Source organism: Trachemys scripta, chromosome 4 (assembly GCF_013100865.1).
Source record: "Trachemys scripta elegans isolate TJP31775 chromosome 4, CAS_Tse_1.0, whole genome shotgun sequence".
Taxonomy (NCBI): domain Eukaryota; kingdom Metazoa; phylum Chordata; order Testudines; family Emydidae; genus Trachemys; species Trachemys scripta.
The window spans coordinates 121,692,617-121,711,326 of NC_048301.1; the positions used below are offsets into that span (position 1 = coordinate 121,692,617).

At 42.2% G+C, this 18,710-nt stretch overlaps 1 protein-coding gene across 1 annotated transcript in view; it reads right to left on the reverse strand.

Annotated features, from left to right (window-relative positions):
• LOC117876535 (complement component receptor 1-like protein) overlaps positions 1 to 18,710 on the reverse strand; it is a 208,582-nt gene that overhangs the window by 147,427 nt on the left and 42,445 nt on the right. The window contains exons 9-11 of the mRNA XM_034768797.1: positions 16,788 to 16,881; positions 15,102 to 15,187; positions 13,297 to 13,491 (exon numbers count right to left, since the gene is read on the reverse strand). Of these exons, the coding sequence (XP_034624688.1) occupies positions 13,297 to 13,491; positions 15,102 to 15,187; positions 16,788 to 16,881 (375 nt within the window). The remainder of the gene's footprint in view (positions 1 to 13,296; positions 13,492 to 15,101; positions 15,188 to 16,787; positions 16,882 to 18,710) is intronic.

Genomic DNA, 18,710 nt, shown 5'->3' on the forward strand with positions numbered 1-18,710 from the left:
TAAAACCCCTTTCAAGACCCAAGTTAGGTTTTTCCCCCACGTTCCTGTAGATCACTGAAGTGCTGATTTGCATCATATGGGCTGAACAGCAGGAAAGGAGAGAAACTAATTCAATGAAGTATGACTCCAGAATTCAAGAGTAAAGACCAAAGTTGCTTTTGCTTCCTTAAAAGGAGGCTTTTTATATCATTAGAACTCCCAAGAAAACTGATGCTGAATATTAGGAGATTTTTTGGGGGGCAGGGGGGGGGGGGGGGGGGGGGGGGGCAGGGGGAAGTAGTGGAAGCTCTATTACCTGGAACTTTTAAAACTAGCATGGACTAAAATGGTAGAAAAAAAAAAGTACTGTAGAGAACGATCCTGCCTTTGCAGGGTCAGGATACACACACACACTTCTATAGTCATCAGGTTAACTGGTTTAAAAAAAAAAATTGTTATTTCCATATCATTAGATGATTAAAAAAAGTGAAAGATTAAAAAAAAAAACTAGTTAATGCTATTTACTTCTGCATTTCTTTCAAAGTACTTAGGGATTTTTTTTTAACTTTCCAAGCACTGGCACAATGAAGCATTGCAGTGTTGCAAACTCTAAGAGAATGTTTAAATTCAAAATTTTTCTAAAATTGTATGTACAATTTTCTATTAAAACTCAATTGTGAAAGAAATCCCATACAAGGTAAAATATATATTCAATCTATCCAGCTGTGCCCCTTTTAAAGGAGGGCAGTTTTCCCTCAAGCTTCCTATCAATATTTATATTCATATTTCTGCCAAATACCCCCAGGGGACTGCAGCAAACAGAGGTGTCAAGCTTTAGGTTCACATGATTGGGTGTATAGGATTAATTTATAATTAGTGTGTGCGCTAGTACCCCTTTATTGAACGAAGTCTCAGATTTATTTGAGCATATTGCTCTTCTAGAAAACAGTCAAAAGAGCTATTAATAGTTTGACAAGAGATTGATCAATATGCAAATTAAAGTCAAGTATAAAGCTTTTAAGAAAGTGTTTCCTAAAAACTGAAGTTAAATCACTGGAAAAACCTATGGCTTTACATTTTCAGACAAACTGTCTCCGGGATTAAGTTAACACAATAACAATACAGAATTTTCTGCTGTAATATGCGTGTCTTCTCCTATTTAATAGGCAGCTCTGGTTAAAATGTATAGGAGGACAACGAGTTACCTCATTTAGGCTAGTTCTTTTAAAACTGTCCCCAGTTAAATCCTAGCAAGTAAGTATTTTTCATAGTCAGAGAGAGACTACATAGCAACATGCTACTTGCAAGTCATCTTAATATTGGATTTGTTTTATTCTGGCAGTACAAGCCCATTTTAAATGCGAGTATCTTTTCTTGTGAACCTCCAACACTAAATATTATTCAAAGATTTTACTAATTGGGCTTCTGAATACAATATTACCTTCAACAAGCACCAGGCTTGACGATCATGACAAAAATGCAACACGTCACAAGCAGCATAAGTGTTGCTTCAGAGGGATAATGTTTAATAGCTCACGACTTGAATTATATTGCGCTTGAGCACAACTAGTCAATGTACCTCCTCTAAAAAAGCATTAAAGGATATAAAAAAATAAAAGGAAAGCTGAAAGTGATACAAAGCAGAAAGGATCTCTAAAGTCAGTTACATGTGTAGCTAGAGACAGCTCTAAATTAACAGTTGTAGGATACTGCACATCTCATTAGCTTAGACATGTCATGGGACACCAGGTGTTAAAGGCTTATGATCATTGGCCTTTGCTTACATATGAAGGACAAAATAAGCCTCAGCACCTGAAATCTCATTTACCCTACAAAAGATATTAGGCAGGTGCTTTGTTGAAACGTCCTGTAAGCTAAGAATGTTTATTACATGGATGGGAAGATGGGAGTCTCTGCCTATACAGGTAACAAGCAACACTGACATTTCTGAGAATGGTTATACAGTAAAAAGCAGGCTTCACAGCATCTAAGATGTCTCTACCAAAGTCAGGGTTAAACACAAAGACATTTAGATTGAAACCAGATCTTGGGTGCAAATCAAAGGCACTTCAGAATCAATAGAGCCCAAGGGAACTTTAAAATGGCTTTAAAATCAACTGCCATTTCAATAAAAAGCTTTTACACAGTGTTAATTAGCTGCAAGACAAAATCTCCACTGTGAACGCTGTAGCGAGCAGAACTTGAACAGCAGATCAACAGGATTATGTTTTTAGTGAGCCATTCACATTTTACAAGCTTGAAAATGTTGCAGACATTCTGGGCCTGAATCTCTGGGGGTCCATGGGAAAAAGCTCTGGGTCGCACACCTAGTTTGAGGATAATTCAAGAATTCCTATTTTGTTAGTGGGGGAAGAAAATCAAAATAGAAAAGACACTGGGTTGGGGGATTGGGACAGACACACTAAGGCTGGAGATGCAGTTTCCAACTCGGGTAGACATAGCTCAGTGCTAGCATGCTAAAAACAGAAGTGTAGCTGTGGCGGCACGAGTGGCAAGACAGCCTTCCCAGTACAGCGCCACTGCAGCTACACTCAATCAGAGCTAATGCAGGTATGTCTACACCTGAGCTCAAAGTTACACCTCCAGCTCCAATGTAGACATACACTAAGTCTCAAACCACCAGACACACCTCCTTCCTTCCCACTGGCCAAGCTGAATGTGCCCTGATTTTTCCTTTTTACATGGATCTACAGTTTAAAAATGGAGCTTTAATTGTCCTTGGTTGTACAAAGGGAGTGATTTGTAGAAGCTGAAAAAGCTCTAGTGTCCCACTTTTAAAAGACTGGTATGTTGACAGGACAGAAATTGATTTCTATTATCTTAGAAATAAGATTAAAGTATATAGTATGAAAAGGAGTGCGAGCAAAGCACGTCGATTCCCTACATTATAGCTGGGGACAGAGGAAAGTGAGGTAGAGGTGTAGAACCTTTTTGTACAGTGCTTTTGGGCTGCCTGTGCAGAATTTTGGATCGTTTATTCATTTTTCTATCTGTACTGATTTTAAAGTAATATTCTGAAAATTTAATCTAACTGCTGAACTTACTAAGTTGTGAAAAAGGGACTATATGCAGTAAATCTCTGCCATGTTTCCCCCCCTCCAATCTCCCCAGGCTGCTGAGGAGATGGGCTGAGGGTTAGATGGATATTTAAGGGCAACTCTTCATAGTATTACACAGAGTCCTACATTAAACATCCTATGTTAAAGGAACATTAATAAGGCTGCAAAGTCAAGCACTCCGTTACAAAAAGAAAGAAAGAATTAAGGTTGTCTGTACAACATGAATTGAGCCCCCTTGTCCATACGCATGGTGATCAGTCTTTAGTTATATGATCACCCGCTGTTTTCTCCCCATAGGGCCCCTACCTCATTCAGTGCATACAACAGATATTACTCACTTAAGGAGCAGCTTATATTTTGTTTAGAAATATGCTTAGAAAAGAGAAGACTAACGGGATATGACTGAGGTCTCCAAAAATCATAAACGGTCTGAACAAAGTGTTATTTACCTCCCCTCCCATAACACCAAATTTCATAGGGTGATCCCTGATTCAACAGGCAGCAGGTTTAGCACGAACACAGAGTCAACCTGTGGAACTTGTTGACAGGTCAAAAGTTTAACTGGGATCACAAAAGAATTATGGTAGTTATGTCCATGGAGGATAGTTCCATCAATGGCTATTAGCCAAGATGCTTAGGGATGCAAGCCCATGCTCTGGGTGTCAGCACACCTGCCAGCAGCTGAGACTGGGCAACAGGGAATCAATCTCTTGATCATTGCCCTGTTCTGTTCATTCCCTCTGAATCAGCCAACAGTGGCCACTGTAAAAAGACAGAATATTAGACTAGATGGACCATTGGTCTGACCCCGTATGGCCATTCTTATGTTGTGTTTTCTCCTTGTTGTACAGCTGTATCCCCAGGCCTTATTTACTGCACACTCTTCAAACCCTGCTCTGAAGATAAACATTAATTCTGTTTCTGAATCACTTGGCTACACAGTTGTCACAGAACCTCTGTGAGATAAGAGTGTGGAAGTGCTGACAGGATTGGGGCTTGAGTTTCCACAGCCGTAGGGCTGGGTTTTTGGGGGAGCGCGGGGAATGGTTCAGGCAATTAAGCATGTGTTAGTTTTGCTTTATGTAAGGTGGGGTTACTACGCTTAGCAAGACACATTCGGCTGTAAAGATATAAAAAAAACAAACAAAAACGTTCTATCCTAAACTTTCAGCATCCAATACCGATCTCTGCACAACACAAGATGTCTTCCAGCAAAAGCAAATACAACAAATGCGGTATTCAGCAGCACACTTCGCGTTGTTTTTCTTAATGCAGAATAAATTTTCCTGGAACGGCAAAGTAGCATTACACGAAGCATGGGAGAGTTAGAGAAAATAGCCCATTTAAATCACTTAGAAGCTTCTGCACTTGGCTGCTGGTAAAAATTTGAGATGCGATTCTAGAAAAGCCTCTGTGTATAGTTGGGAAGTGTCACTGCTTCAGAGCTGCAGTTGTGGAGAGCCAGGCCTTTGCCTTCTCCTCGCATGCAGGAAAGAAAGATGCAGGCTGCTAAACTAAATAAAAATCAGGTAAAACCTCAGAATATATTAGTGCCGGCAGCACTTGAATGACGATAGGAAAGAAAAGGTGAACGACTCTGAAGAATTAGTGAGACATCAGGATCTATTTTCGTAGAGCGAATCTGGAGAAAACTGAGGGAGAAGCAGGGCAGAGTACAACAGCCATTAACATATTTGAATAAAGAGGACAATGATCAATTGTTCCCAATGTCCACTGGAAGGCAGGACAAGAAGTAATGAGCTTAATCTGCAGCAAGGGTGAGTTAGATTAGATATTAGGAAAAACTGTAATGAAGTTAAGCACTGATTAAGCTTCCAAAGGAGACAGTGGAATCCCCATCACGGGAGTATTTTAAGAAGAGATTGGACACACATCTTTCAGGGATGGTCTAGGTGTACTTGGTGCTGCCACAGCATAGGGGCTGGACTTAAAAATGACCTCTCGAGGTCCCTTCCAGCTCTATATTTCTTTGATTCTTTAAGTCAAACATCTGCCTCATGAGCTTTTATATAGCACCACTGGACAGAAAATAATACAACAACAAGAGAAAAACTAGCTGCTTGGAGTAGATTCCTCACATAGTGAAGCAGTGGGGAAAAAAATGGTATGAGATTGAGAAAGTGGAACATTAAATATCTTACGCTATTACGGCATCTTACTATGTAAAGTCTGTGCATTGAATTATTTTTAAAGTTTATATTACTTACCAATAGCAATCGTGGTACCAGTGTTCTGCCCTAGAAATAAAAAACACAATGTGAGCTGAAGTGTGAAGTTATATGAATGCCAGCTAACTATAGGAATCCATTCATTCATATTGGTGCAACATTTAGTACCTTACGCCACACGCTAAATTAAATAAATGGACTCAAATTAATATCATGCAAATTACAGAATTTATAAAGCATATAGGAAACCATGATCTGACCCCTAGATAATCCAATATTGAAAGAAGAAAGGCAGCTTTTCCAGGTATTCTATTACTTGTACATTGTAATAGAGGCATGACGACAGTCCTGAGAATTGATAGGGCAAGTCCTCTATAAAGATTTTCTCTATTTTGAATGAATGCTCTTGTGATGTTGTGCAGTCTATATGGTTTTATAAAAATATAAGTGAATGTAATGTAACTGGGATATGCTTCGTGCAAAAGGTCTCTTGTAAGGTATCATTACAAAGCTCATAATCTACTGAGTGTGATCATCCTATTTGTAGAAATGTACCACTCTAGTATCTAAAACTAGAAATATAAAATGTAACTCTGAGGGCCTATTGTAATTATGTAAAGTGTGGCCCATTAAGGATGGTTTGGAATCTTGATGACTCCCATTGTCTGCAGATGGCTGTATTTACCTGTGAGTCTTCCTGTATATATGTGTGCTGGCAAGTGAGTAATGAAGTCTTGCAGTGACATGTGATCATGTCACCTGAACTGGAATCCATCTTTAACCTGGTGCTTTTCCAGTGAGGGGGGGGTGGAAACCCAGAGGGACAAAGGGTTCCTGCCTTATGCAAAAGATATATAAAGGGGTGGAACAGAAGAGAGGGGAGAGGAGCCATCATGAAGAATCCCCTAGCTATCACCTGAGCTGCAACAAGAGCTGTACCAGGGGAAAGAATTGTGCCCAGGCGTGGAAGGTGTCCAGTCTGAGAAAAACTTACCGAAGCATCTCTGAGGGTGAGATTATCTGTATTCAGTTTGATTAGGCATAGATTTGCGCATTTTATTTTATTTTGCTTGGTGACTTACTTTGTTCTGTCTGTTACTACTTTGAACCACTTAAATCCTACTGTCTGTATTTAATAAAATCACTTTTTATTTAGTAATTTACTCAGAGTATGTATTAATACCTGGGGGAGCAAACAACTGTGCATCTCTCTCTATCAGTGTTATAGAGGGCGAACAATTTATGAGTTTGCCCTGCATAAGCTTTATGCAGGGCAAAACGGATTTATCTGGGTTTAGAACCCATTGGGAGTTGGGCATCTGAGTGCTAAAGACAAGCACACTACTGTGATCTGTTTTCAGGTAAACTTGCAGCTTTGGGACAAGTGATTCAGACCCTGGGTCTGTGTTGGAGCAGACTGGAGTGTCTGGCTCAGCAAGACAGGGTGCTGGAGTCCTGAGCTGGCAGGGAAAACAGGAACAGGGGTAGTCTTGGGACATTGGGTGGCAGCTCCCAAGGGGGTTTCTGTGATCCAACCCGTCACAGCTCTCATTTGCAGAATTCTTATGAATCCTTCTGAGACCAGAGGGCCCTCCCCTCCAGATACTGTCAGGATCTCATCTGCCAAATTCTGCACTGACCTGAAGAACAGCTCTCGGGAAGCTTGTCTCTCACCAACAGAAGTTGGTCCAATAAAAGATATTGCCTTACTCACCTTGTCTCTCTAATATCCTGGGATCGACGTGGCTACAACAAAACACTGCACACAAATTCTGCACTGGTCAGCCATATTTTTACCTACAGCAAACGTCACTAGAGGTGAAGTGTGTGAAAGTTAAATGAATTATATTAAAGAAATAGAATGAATTAAAGAATGCTGTATGTACCTTTAAGTAGAAATGAGAAATGCTGCAAGCTAGGAGGCAGAAAAAAGCAGACATTAACTGCTTAATGAATTGCCCCACTTAAGGGCAATTGGTGAAGCATTAGCCTTAGATAGACTTATAGAAAGAGACCTTATAAAAATGTTCAAATGTATTACTGGCACGTGAAACCTTAAGTTAGAATTAATAAATGAAGACTCGGAACACCACTTCCGAAAGGTTGCTGACCCCTCTAATACAGGAACAGAAAAACTAGCTGCCCGGAGTAGATTCCTCATGTAGTGAAGCAGCGGGGAAAAATTGTATGAGATGAAGATAGTAGAACATTAAATATCTTACGCTATTTCTGCATCTTACTACGTAAAGTCTGTGCATTGAATTATTTTTTAAATTTTAAGTTACTTACCAGTAACAATCGTGGTACCAGTGTTCTGCCCTAGAAATAAAAAACGCAATGTGAGCTGAAGTGTGAAGTTATATGAATGCCAGCTAACTACAGGAATCCATTGAGTCATATTGGTGCAACATTCGATACCTGAAGCCACACCCTAAATTAAACAAATAGACTCAAAATTAATACCATCATGCAAATTACAGATTTTATAAGACACTATGATCTGACCCCTAGATAATCCAATATTGAAAGAAGAAAGGCAGCTTTTCTGGGTATTCTATTACTTGTACATTATAATAGAGACATGATGACAGACCTGAGAATTGATAGGGCAAATCCTCTATAAAGATTTCCTTCATTATGAATGAATGCTCTCATTTGCAGAATTCTTACGCATCCTTCCGAGACCAGGGGGCCCTCCCCTCCAGACACTGTCAGGAGCTCATCTGCCAAATTCTGCACTGACCTGAAGAACAGCTCTGGGGAAGCTTGTCTCTCACCAACAGAAGTTAATCCAATAAAAGATATTACCTCATCCACCTTGTCTCTAATATCCTGGGATCGACGTGGATACAACAAAACACTGCACACAAATTCTGCACTGGTCAGCCACATTTTTAACTACAGCAAACGTCACTAGAGGTGGAGTGTGTGAAAGTGAAATGAATTATATTAAAGAAATAGAATGAATTAAAGAATGCTGCATGTACCTTTAAGTAGAAATGAGAAATGCTGCAAGCTAGGAGGCAGAAAAGCAGACATTAACTGCTTAATGAATTGCCCCACTTAAGGGCCATTGGTGAAGCATTAGCCTCGGATGGATAAGAGTTAATAAGGAAGCAGGATATGCATATTGTGCCCCATGCAAATTTTACAATTTTGCTCTGTCCCTTTGTTTAGTTCGCACCTTTTTATCTGTATAAATAAGACCACTTGAATCTTGCATGGAGGCTCACATTATCTGAATGTATTAGCAGAGCGCTGTGCTAATAAACAGAGTGGTCTTGACAAAATTGTGAGTCCTGATTCTAACTTTGGCAAGTGTTTGGAACAGCTACCATAAAACATGCAACCACAGGATTAGTGACATCAAGTTATCTCCCAACCTGTACTTATTTGGGAGTAGAGAAGCAGAAACAAGAGAAAAGCAGTATTTTTATTTTGATACTCCTGCTGTCATTACCAGAGGATCAGTGAACTCAAGCCTAACCATTACTTACAGAACAAAAAGTGAACTGAGTAGACATCTCATCGGAGTGTAGTTTGACACTTGACTACCAGTTAAGCCTGTAGTTACTTGTGCCTTTATTGTGCAGAATTCGGATTGATGGTTTCCTACAGCTGGCATTTTATATAGATATACTGAGTGAGTGGGCATCAGCAGGTGGGTATTACTATACACAGACCAGTGGGGGGAAAAAAGTAGCAAAGGAAGAGATAGTTCTGGATGGGAGACAAGACTACTACAGAGGTACAGAAAGTAATTCCAGCCTCAGGCTTATAATTCACACCTGAGCATATGGGGCATTCAGGTGACCACTACCGTACTTTATGAAGCACTACATATTAAATGCAAAGTGAAATGCAATAATTGAATGCTCCAGTTCAATGTGTCAACCAAAGCCTCTGCTATCCACCATGAGGATTCTAGGTATCTGATCACAGTGGTTTTTTGCTCCCTTTATAGTCATCAGGTTTACCTGGGCTTTCTTTAGGGCCACTTGGGTTGTGTTCAGAGTAGGTTCTGCATAAAAGGGAGACTTACAAGAGGATACAGGAGCAACCCACTTATCTGAATGTGCTGAACAAAGCCACGCCATGCATGGAAAGACCTCAAAGGCGACAAAACAAGTACAGTGATTTTACAATGTTAGTTTGCAACAAAACTTGCTCAGAAGACCCAGTCCCAAGATTGCTCCTTTTCTCTCCCATCAAAGGATCGAGCACTACCTCCTAGTACACTACTGACCTACGAAACACAGCCAAGCTATTTTGCCCATTTTGTTTTCCTTAAGATTTCTGTTGAGTTTGCACAGTGAAAAAAAGTGTCCACATGCATTAGGTATATTACTCATATGCCCATGCCAACAACTAACTCTTTGAACCAGAAGCCACCTACTCCTACAAAAAACAATTAGTAATTAGTACAGTTTTTGAGATGGATTATCTTTGGCCAAGTCAACATGCCTGGAGTGCCACACCTCGCTTGGTACATGGTCTGCCCCATTCTCAAAAGCCATCCTCTCATCCCACCTATCCCTCCAAACTGTTCCCCTATCTCCCTTCATTTGTAAGTTCTCCCAACACACCCCTGCCTTGTGTTTCTTCACTCCAACACCATCCTTCACCCCCTCCAGCCTGGTTTGTCCCCTTCATTCCATCCCAACTTCTCCAACCAAGCTTTTTAACTGCTCCTTCCCAGACCAGTCTCAGGCCTGTACTTTGCTCCATCCTCCTCTTCCTGTTGCACCCAGTTGATCCTATCAAGGCTGTTTAACCTGGGCATCTACAAGACTGTCACCCCTGGCTCTTTCCCCTCTGGCTGCCTAGGCCGAGTCTCTTGCAGGTTCCACCTCTTCCTCTTGACTTTGGCTTCGCTCTGGACTCATGCCCACAATGCTATGCAATGACTGTGGAAGCATATCAGCTGCCACTGGACATGGTGTGAGGAATGCTAGGAGTTGGGAGTCCTGGTGCTACAGGTGATGAATACAGATCACACTATCATCACTCCGAGAGCTAGAACCATACTGGAGAGGACCCTGAAGGATGCCATCCACTGCCAATACATGGAAAACCTGAAACAGAAGCCAGACCAGGGCAAGACATTCGAGAGGTTCATCCACAGGGCCCAGCTCAACTGCATCCCACTGAATAGGGCTGTCCGGGACAAGTGATGAAGGAAGCATGGCTACGCCAACAAGACACTACCCCATGTCCTGTGTAGCTGCAAGACCCATTCAAGAGTTTGGCAGCTGTGACAACACCATCCAAGATCGCCTGGCCAGGGCCATCCCACCACCCCTGGGGAAGGTTGCCTTGAACTCGGCTGTCAGTTCCGGGGATGGCAAACTGCGACCAGACATGGTCATCACCAACGAGGACTGGAAGAAGATCAGCATGGTGGACATCACAGTGCCCTTCAAGAACAGGACCCCAGCCTTCCACAATGCTCGAGTCCGAAAGGTAGAGAAATACGGCCCTCTGGCTGAAACCTTGAGCGCTAAGGGTTACCAGGTCCTGACACATGCACTGATAGTCGGAGTCACAGGCACATGGGACCCCAGAAATGAGCGAGTGCTAAGAAACTGCAGAATCGGTCAATGCACTCGGCTGATGTGGCAACTCATGGTGTTGGATGCCATCAGGTGGTCGAGGGACATCTACACAGATCACATCACCGGACATCGGCAATACCAGGAGAGAGGAGCTGAAGTGCTCATGAGAAGCGCAGTCAGGAAAGTAACAAATCCTTTCCTCATGGATTGTATTTTCTAAATGGACAACCAACTTAATTCTCAATTACTGAGGGACAGTCGCCATTCATTGATATATTTCGCTTTTCACAATCAAATCTCTGTACAACTTTTCATGAGTGATGTACCCGAGTATAAGGATTCTAATATCTAAACTGTATTGTTAAATCTACTCACCTAAATTTGGGTTATTGCTGATTATGTCTCAATGTATCATATGACTTTTAAAAACTAACTTTATATTTGTGGATAATCTAAGCACTATACCCAGATGTATTAGCAGGAGTACTGTAAGCAAGACGCGAGAAGTAATTCTTCTGCTCTACTTTGTGCTGATTAGGCCGCAACTGGAGTATTGTGTCCAGTTCTGGGCACCACATTTCAGGAAATATGTGGACAAACTGGAGAAAGTCCGGAGAAGAGTGACAAAAATGATTAAAGGTTTAGAAAACATGACCTATGAGGGAAGATTGATAAAATGGGGTGTGTTTAGTCTGGAGAGGAGAAGACAGAGGGAACATAACAGTTTTCAAGTACATAAAAGATTGTTACAAGGTAGAGGGAGAAAAATTGTTATTCTTAACCTCTGAGGATAGGACAAGAAGCAATGGGCTTAAATTGCAGCAAGGGCTGTTTAAGTTGGACATTAGGAAAAACTTCCTATCAGAGTGGTTAAGCACTGGAATAAATTGCCTAGGGAGGTTGTGAAATCTCCATCATGGCAGATTTTTAAGAGCAGGTTGGACAAACACCTGTCAGGGATGGTCGAGATAATACTTAATCCTGCCATGAGTGCAGGGGACTAGACTAGATGACCTCTCGAGGTCCCTTCCAGTTCTGTGATTCTATATACAGACACCTTTTCCCAAACTATGCATTATATAATTTTTTTTTTTTTTTTTTTTTTAAACATTAGTGTTAATAAAATTTGTGTGCGTTATGCCTATGACAAAAAGGGGACACAGACACTCAAATTTTACTTTGGAGTAGCCATGTTATAATGATGTAATAAGCTTCCTAGACATTAGCATATAAAATGTTCAACACAACTGCTTATACTTACGTAGACAAGTTGGCAAAGATGGAACCCATGCATTATTAGCTTCACATTTAACTGAACTGCTACCCTTCAGAGTGTAGCCAGAATCGCATTCAAATATTACGGTGTTTCCATATGAATAATGGAGTCCGAACCCAGATTGCTTTCTTCCATTTTTGACTTCTGGATCTGGACACTTGACCACTGAAAATGAAAAGTACCAGCATAAGAATGTTTTGCAGAGGAAGCATTTTTTGCAGGGGGGTGGGGAAGAAGAGGAGGAGAAGGGGGTAGAGGAAAGAAGAAGCCCTGATACTTGACTACAGCAGGTAAAATATATTTTAAAATGCAGTTATACAACTTTGGATCTTTCAGTTTAAAAAGATGTTAGTCTACATACAGCACACCACCCAACTGTATGGGTATCAGCCCTCCCTAGTAAACTGCACGAGTTAATCATCATCATTTTATGAAGCCATCAGGAATTTGGGTCAAGCTACAGGAGATCTACATACAATGACTTTCTGGAACTGAACTTCCCTGCTTTTGGGGGAGTTAATATTAAGTAGCCAGATTACCAACCTGCCTAATGCCTCTGAAAAAGCCTCCATCCTAGCTTCTTAGGCTGGGTAACTCAGCAAGACTAAAACCAAGTTGTTGCAGCTGCTTGAATACCAAGTACATAAATGCATTGTTAGCTAAACGCAATAGTGTGCATGAGCACTGCCGTCGCCCAAATGAGGATTGTACAATGACCTTTATTTCCCCCTCCTAAGAACTTTATGGCTGTGGTATGAACTCACAGAAGCCTGAGCTTTCACTGCAAAGGAGCCCTCCCAGAGAGTTCTGAAAAATATGGTTTCCAAACAATCCTGCTTCTAAGGCTCTCTCTCCCCGTCCCCTTTAGCACTGAGTAGTAGGGTACTGGCATAAAAGCAAAACCTTAGTTTAAGAGTTTCTCTCCACCTAAAATCAACTGTTTGTGACATGAGAATCAACTGCAGTCTTGGAACACTGAAGGAAGACAAAAAAAATACAGGATGTATTGGATGCAAAATGGTTTCCAGGAGTGATTTATGAAGTGTCCGTCATTCTTTAGTTTTCCAATAGTAACTAGTTTTCATGATACGTATTTAGGGGGACTAAGCATTAACTGAATTTCCTCAGGTTTATGGGTTTACTTAGCAATCAAAATATACTTTTTCCTGGAAGGAGATAGTAGAATAAGAAGAGGAAAAAAACCAGATGCTACTAACCTTTGCATTCAGGAGCAGGCCCACTCCACTTTCCATTGACATGATCTTTTGTTGTACAATGAATGGAGGCCTCTCCAATAAGAGAGAAGCCCTGGTCACATTTGTAAGTTATCGCTGAGCCAAAGGAAAACTCTTGTTCACTCTGACCAGTATGGGATCCATGGGTAATACCAGGAGGTGGAAGACAAGGTATTGCTGAAGCAAAGAAGGTCAACATGAAAATTAAAGTTTACATTGAAGATGAACTGAAGAGAGCTTCACTAAGAAAGTTGTCTCAGCTCCCCCCCAGAAAGCTATTTAGCCATTTGGAAGAGTACTTAACATTGCATTTTAACATTTGAAGCAAGACCCCTTTCAGATTCTGAAGGTTTTTCTGCTTTTAGGCTTGACCCAACCTACTACGTCCATTGCTCAAGGAGGATGCTCCATAAAACACCAGCGCTGGAAGATGACTTTACCAGAGCGTGCCCCTTCCCAACATTAGCTTCAGGGAGTCAGAACATCATTCCCACCATCTTTAGAGGTAGTGTTATTCCACCAGCAGAAAACTAAGCTAGGACATTTCTTGTAGCAGCAGCTGATTCTAGACTGGACATCAGCAGCATGATTGACAGATCAAGCCCCGAAAGCATCCAAGAGACCAAAGAAAGTTAGAGGCAAATTAATTGTGATTCACTCCAAAAGAGCCTCAGATTTAAATGAACAGTCAGATTTGAGAAGGGTCAAAACTTCTTGAAGTCATTATCATGCCTTTTACTTAGGGCTTGGCTACACTTGCCGGTGTAGAGCGCCAGGAGTTAAACCGGCCCTCAGAGACAGCAGCAGGGAAAGTACTGCAGTCTGTTCACACTGTCAGCTGCAAGTGCAGTGGCATGGCCAGGCCACATTATCAACTCTTGCAATGCCACAGAGAGCAGTGCATTGTGGTAGCTATCCCAGTGTGCAAGTGGCTGCAGCGTGCTTTTCAAATGTGGGGGAGGGGGGAGTGTGACAGGGAATGTGTATGTGGAGAGACTGTTTTGGGGGACAGAGTGTGTCAGCATGCTGTCTTGTAAGTTCAGACGACAGCAGCAGGGGGAAAGGGGAAACCCCGACATCAGCCCCCACCCCCTGCCTCTCTCACATGCACACGCCTGCCTCTGCAGCAGGAGCATTCCACAGCATTCCAAGACAGATAAGCAGGCCGGCTGTCAGAAATGGAGCTTTGAAAGGGGATATCCACATGCCTGCAGCTGAGTTCAAAACGATGACGAGAGTGGCCACTTGACTTCAAGGGATTATGGGATGTTTCCGGAGGCAATTACCGCACAGTAATGCAACACGTCCTCCACACTGACACCCTGGCATTTCAGCCAGGTCGCATCAAGCTCTATGCTTCTGATGGAGGTGGATTACCACGGGTGCTCCAGCTGCGGAGTCCAGGCGCTCTAAATGCCTTGCCAGTGTGAATACCTCAGGAGTTAGGGTGCCCAGGACTTATTTAATGCGCTCTAACTTGCAAGTGTAGACACGGCCTTTGTGAACAGCAGGATTACACAGATACAACAGCGAAGAGGAGCCATGAGGCCTGTTGGATTATGCATATGAAACAGTGCCAGGTGAACAATCTAAAAGGGACTAAAAAAATTGATTCTGTGGGAGTCATCCAAACACCATGGAGAACCACAGTATGATTTCATTCCTCCCCCCAGTCAACTGTCATTTGGATTAAATGGCAAAGAAAGAACAGAGACTCCTCTGAAGCACCAGCTATGCTGCACCATCTCCAGACATGAACTGTTCTTAAAACCATTAGATTAGTTTACCTTGACAAAGTGGAACCTCCTTATCCCAATCAACTCCATTTCCCACAAGTGCACATTGGGCAGAAGTCGGTCCAATTAATCTGTACCTAAAGAAAGAAAAAAGTTTCAAGTTTGTTACTCATGGAAGCAAAGAACCAGGTTACAGTCCAGAAAGATAGAACAAGATTTCTTTCTGCCAGTAGGTGGAGACAAACATTTGAGAAAGGGACACATCTATCACCATAGGACCAAGGAACACTAAGGCCAGGTCTACACTACACATGTATATCGGTATATACACACACACTGTTTCTGCCTGTCATCTTTCTGTGAGGAACAGTCACCCAAAAGTAGTTGTGGGGGCAACTAACCTAGTTTGAGAGAGAGCCAGGCAAGTTTATGGGTGCAATTATATGATGGGGTTGCTTGTGATGGCAGGGCTCCGCAACCCTAGGGTGTGTTTCCAGTGTGTGTTATGTTCCTAAAGCCTCGCGCTTCAGGATTTTAGCCAGTCCCCTGCAGCAGTCAGGCAGGGATTCCCCACCCAATGTATTCTGAGTTGGTTTCTTTTATCTACTTCCTTTGAACCATCAGGGATGGCCATGGCTGACGATGGGACACTGGATGGGGAAGGCCAGGACTTGGAGGTGGCATCAAGGACTCTCACCTCAGTGCTTGGCTTGCTGGTTCTTGCTCACATGCTCAGGCTCTAGTATATGGGTTCGTTAAGTGATTTCCCCCAGGTCAGATTGGCAGTGACATTGGGGGTTTTCTTGCCTTCCTCTGTAGCATGTGAGTACAGGTCACTCGCCAGGATTATCTCATATCTCACTTCAAAATCTCCCTGCCACGACAGGAGCCCGAGGAATTTGTACATTTAAGGCCTCCTAGTCTCTGCCCATAGCACATAATGGTCTAAGCTCCCGTGGGCTGTAGCATTTTAGACTAATTTTGGTTGAGTTTCGTATGTGGGTCCCTGGAAAGCGTTGGTGGCCTGTGATATACAAGAGGTCAGACTGGAGGATCTGGTGGTCCCTTCTGGCCGTAAACTTTGAGACCTCAAAAATCCAAAACACACCTGCTCAATGCAATGAAGTCACAAGCTATTTTTGATTCCCCAAGGCCTGGCACATTAACCCATAGGGACAAATGCAACAAATGCACCCGAGGCTATCCTGGGTAATACTGACATCTACAAGGGAGGGATAGACAAATATTTGCTATTGTGGAGCAGGAAGAGGTCTGCTCCTACCTGGTGTGGCATTTTATGGGCAATATTATGCCAGTAGCTCCCACCACTCAGACAGAATCCCCTGTAACAAGGGAGATTTGGCACGGGTCAGTAAGTGCCTCACGGCCCCTGAGGTGGGACTCTCAATCTCATGACCTGTGATCCAACCCCTGCTGGATAAGCTTCTGAGGACTCTAGGCTGGGATCCTCAAAAGCACCCGAGCGAGTTTGGTGCCCATCTCCCACTGCAGGACAACCTCAACTGGGTGGCTATCTTCCTTCAACTCCTTTGAAAAAAATCACAGGTGTAATTCTTAACAAGGGCCCAGCCCATGGATACAGATTTATAGCACACCACTCACTTATGTTCTTGAAGTTAAGCAGGCTTTCTACTCTCATTTTGCCAGACTTCACCAGCAGTTTTACAGCAATCTCAAGTTCTGTTAATTAGTCAAAAGAAGCAACTTGCCACTCACCCTTCATTACAGGAGAAGTTTGCTGTTGCACCAACCTGGAGATCCGTGAAATGAACCCTGCCATTTCCTAGTTCTAGTGTTTTACATTGTCTTCCTAGAAGAGAAAAAGACCAATATTAGTGTTTCCTCATATTACTTTAATGGGAAAAAGGGATTCGCTATCTTGCACCCCCTAACATAGCAAATACCATGGGAGATGAAAGCCAATGGTCTTGGGAGTCCAGTATCTATCCCGTACAATGGCAGTCAGCACCAAAGGCTACGGACGAAAGCTTAAAACCCACATTATGGATAATTTTGTAACATGTCCATGGGAAGCGAGGAGAAGTGGAAGCGGGATGATGCTTCCTAGTCCCACACAGACAGTGGTTGCCTTATATCGTGAATCAAGAGTTAAGATCCCCTTGCAGATTTAGTATAAATGCAAATATTCATATTGTACGTGTTAAGGCCCAGATCTTGAAAACTCATATGCATAACCCTATTCATGTGGGTAGATCCATTGACCTCAACTTGCAGTAATTACAAATAAAAAGCAACATAATACATGGGGGAAAAGGATAGATGGCGTAAATTATAAAAGGTAAAAACTGATATGGGGAGCTAAAGACATCAGTGAAAGCGTCACAACTGGCATGGTTACACACAATAAGGAGAAGGTTTTGAAGTTCCTTAGGAACAAAAGAAATCCTACTGGAAGAGAATGTACCCCTGTCCACACCCTAGAGACTGCTGTAATAATCTTTGTACAAAGTATGCCTTGTAAGGTGTATAATTTACTGGTCAATATTGTCCTGATAAAATGTATGACAACACCAGAACATACTGCCTTCCTTATATTCATATGTGAAGTTATAAGATTTCCCTGTATAATGTGAACTCATGTTGCAAACCACAGCACAAGTTGGCAAACAGGTCTGTCTCAAAGGAATGTGTGCTCTGCTTAATTTGTATTTAAACAATCAAGCAGGAAGGAAAAAAAACCTCCAAAAAGCAAGGAACAGCAGCAGGGAAGATCGTTCCCTATAGACTTTTTGTCAGCTGGGAATATTTTCCAGGGGGCAGGCCTGAAAAAGGAGGGACAAATACTCCCACGCACACCTCCTCCCTCTCACTCTGTCCATCAAATCACTGCACTAGAAGAGACAAAGGAAGCAGCCACTAAGCTGAAGAAGGGGTCCTCAACTAAGAAGTTTGGTCAGTAAGGCTGCTGAGAGCACGTGGTGAGAAAATCTTTGAGTTTAACATAGTTCGTTAACTTGGGCACCAGTTGTGTTTTATTTTGACTTCTCTTGTAACCATTTTGGACTTTTGCCTCATTACTTGCATTCACTTACAATGTCTTTGTAGTTAATAAACGTGTTTGATCTAATCCAGTGTGTTTAAAATATCTATGAAACTCTATTTGGGTAACAAGATGTGAGCATATTATTTCTATGGTAGAAATACAAACTTTATATGAATTGTATTGCCCAGCCCTCTCCTGGACCATACAAGACATACTCTTCTGGAGGGGAAAAAAATGCAATGAATACTAGGAGTTTGTTGGGGTCACCCTGCAGTATAACCCAGGCTGGTGAGAGCCAAGGTATGACTGGCTGAGACACAGCTGGGAGTGACTTGCACACTGGAGGCTGTTTGTGAGCAGTCCAGACTGGAGGCTACAGCAGCAAACCATTGTAAAGGGCACCCAGGTTAGAGGGCAGGGGTGACAGTCTCATTCGTCTGGATGATACATTGAGTCTACCACGCCTAGTAATGGTACAAACCTGTTACTAAATGGAAATGCTAAAACACTTATAATACAGGAAAGGCAGCAATGTTCAATAAATTTTTCCCTTTTGTATTTGGAAAGAAGCACGACAACGTAGTCTCATCACTAGAGTCTGATGAAGTACTTTCATGTCTATTAGTAATTAAGGA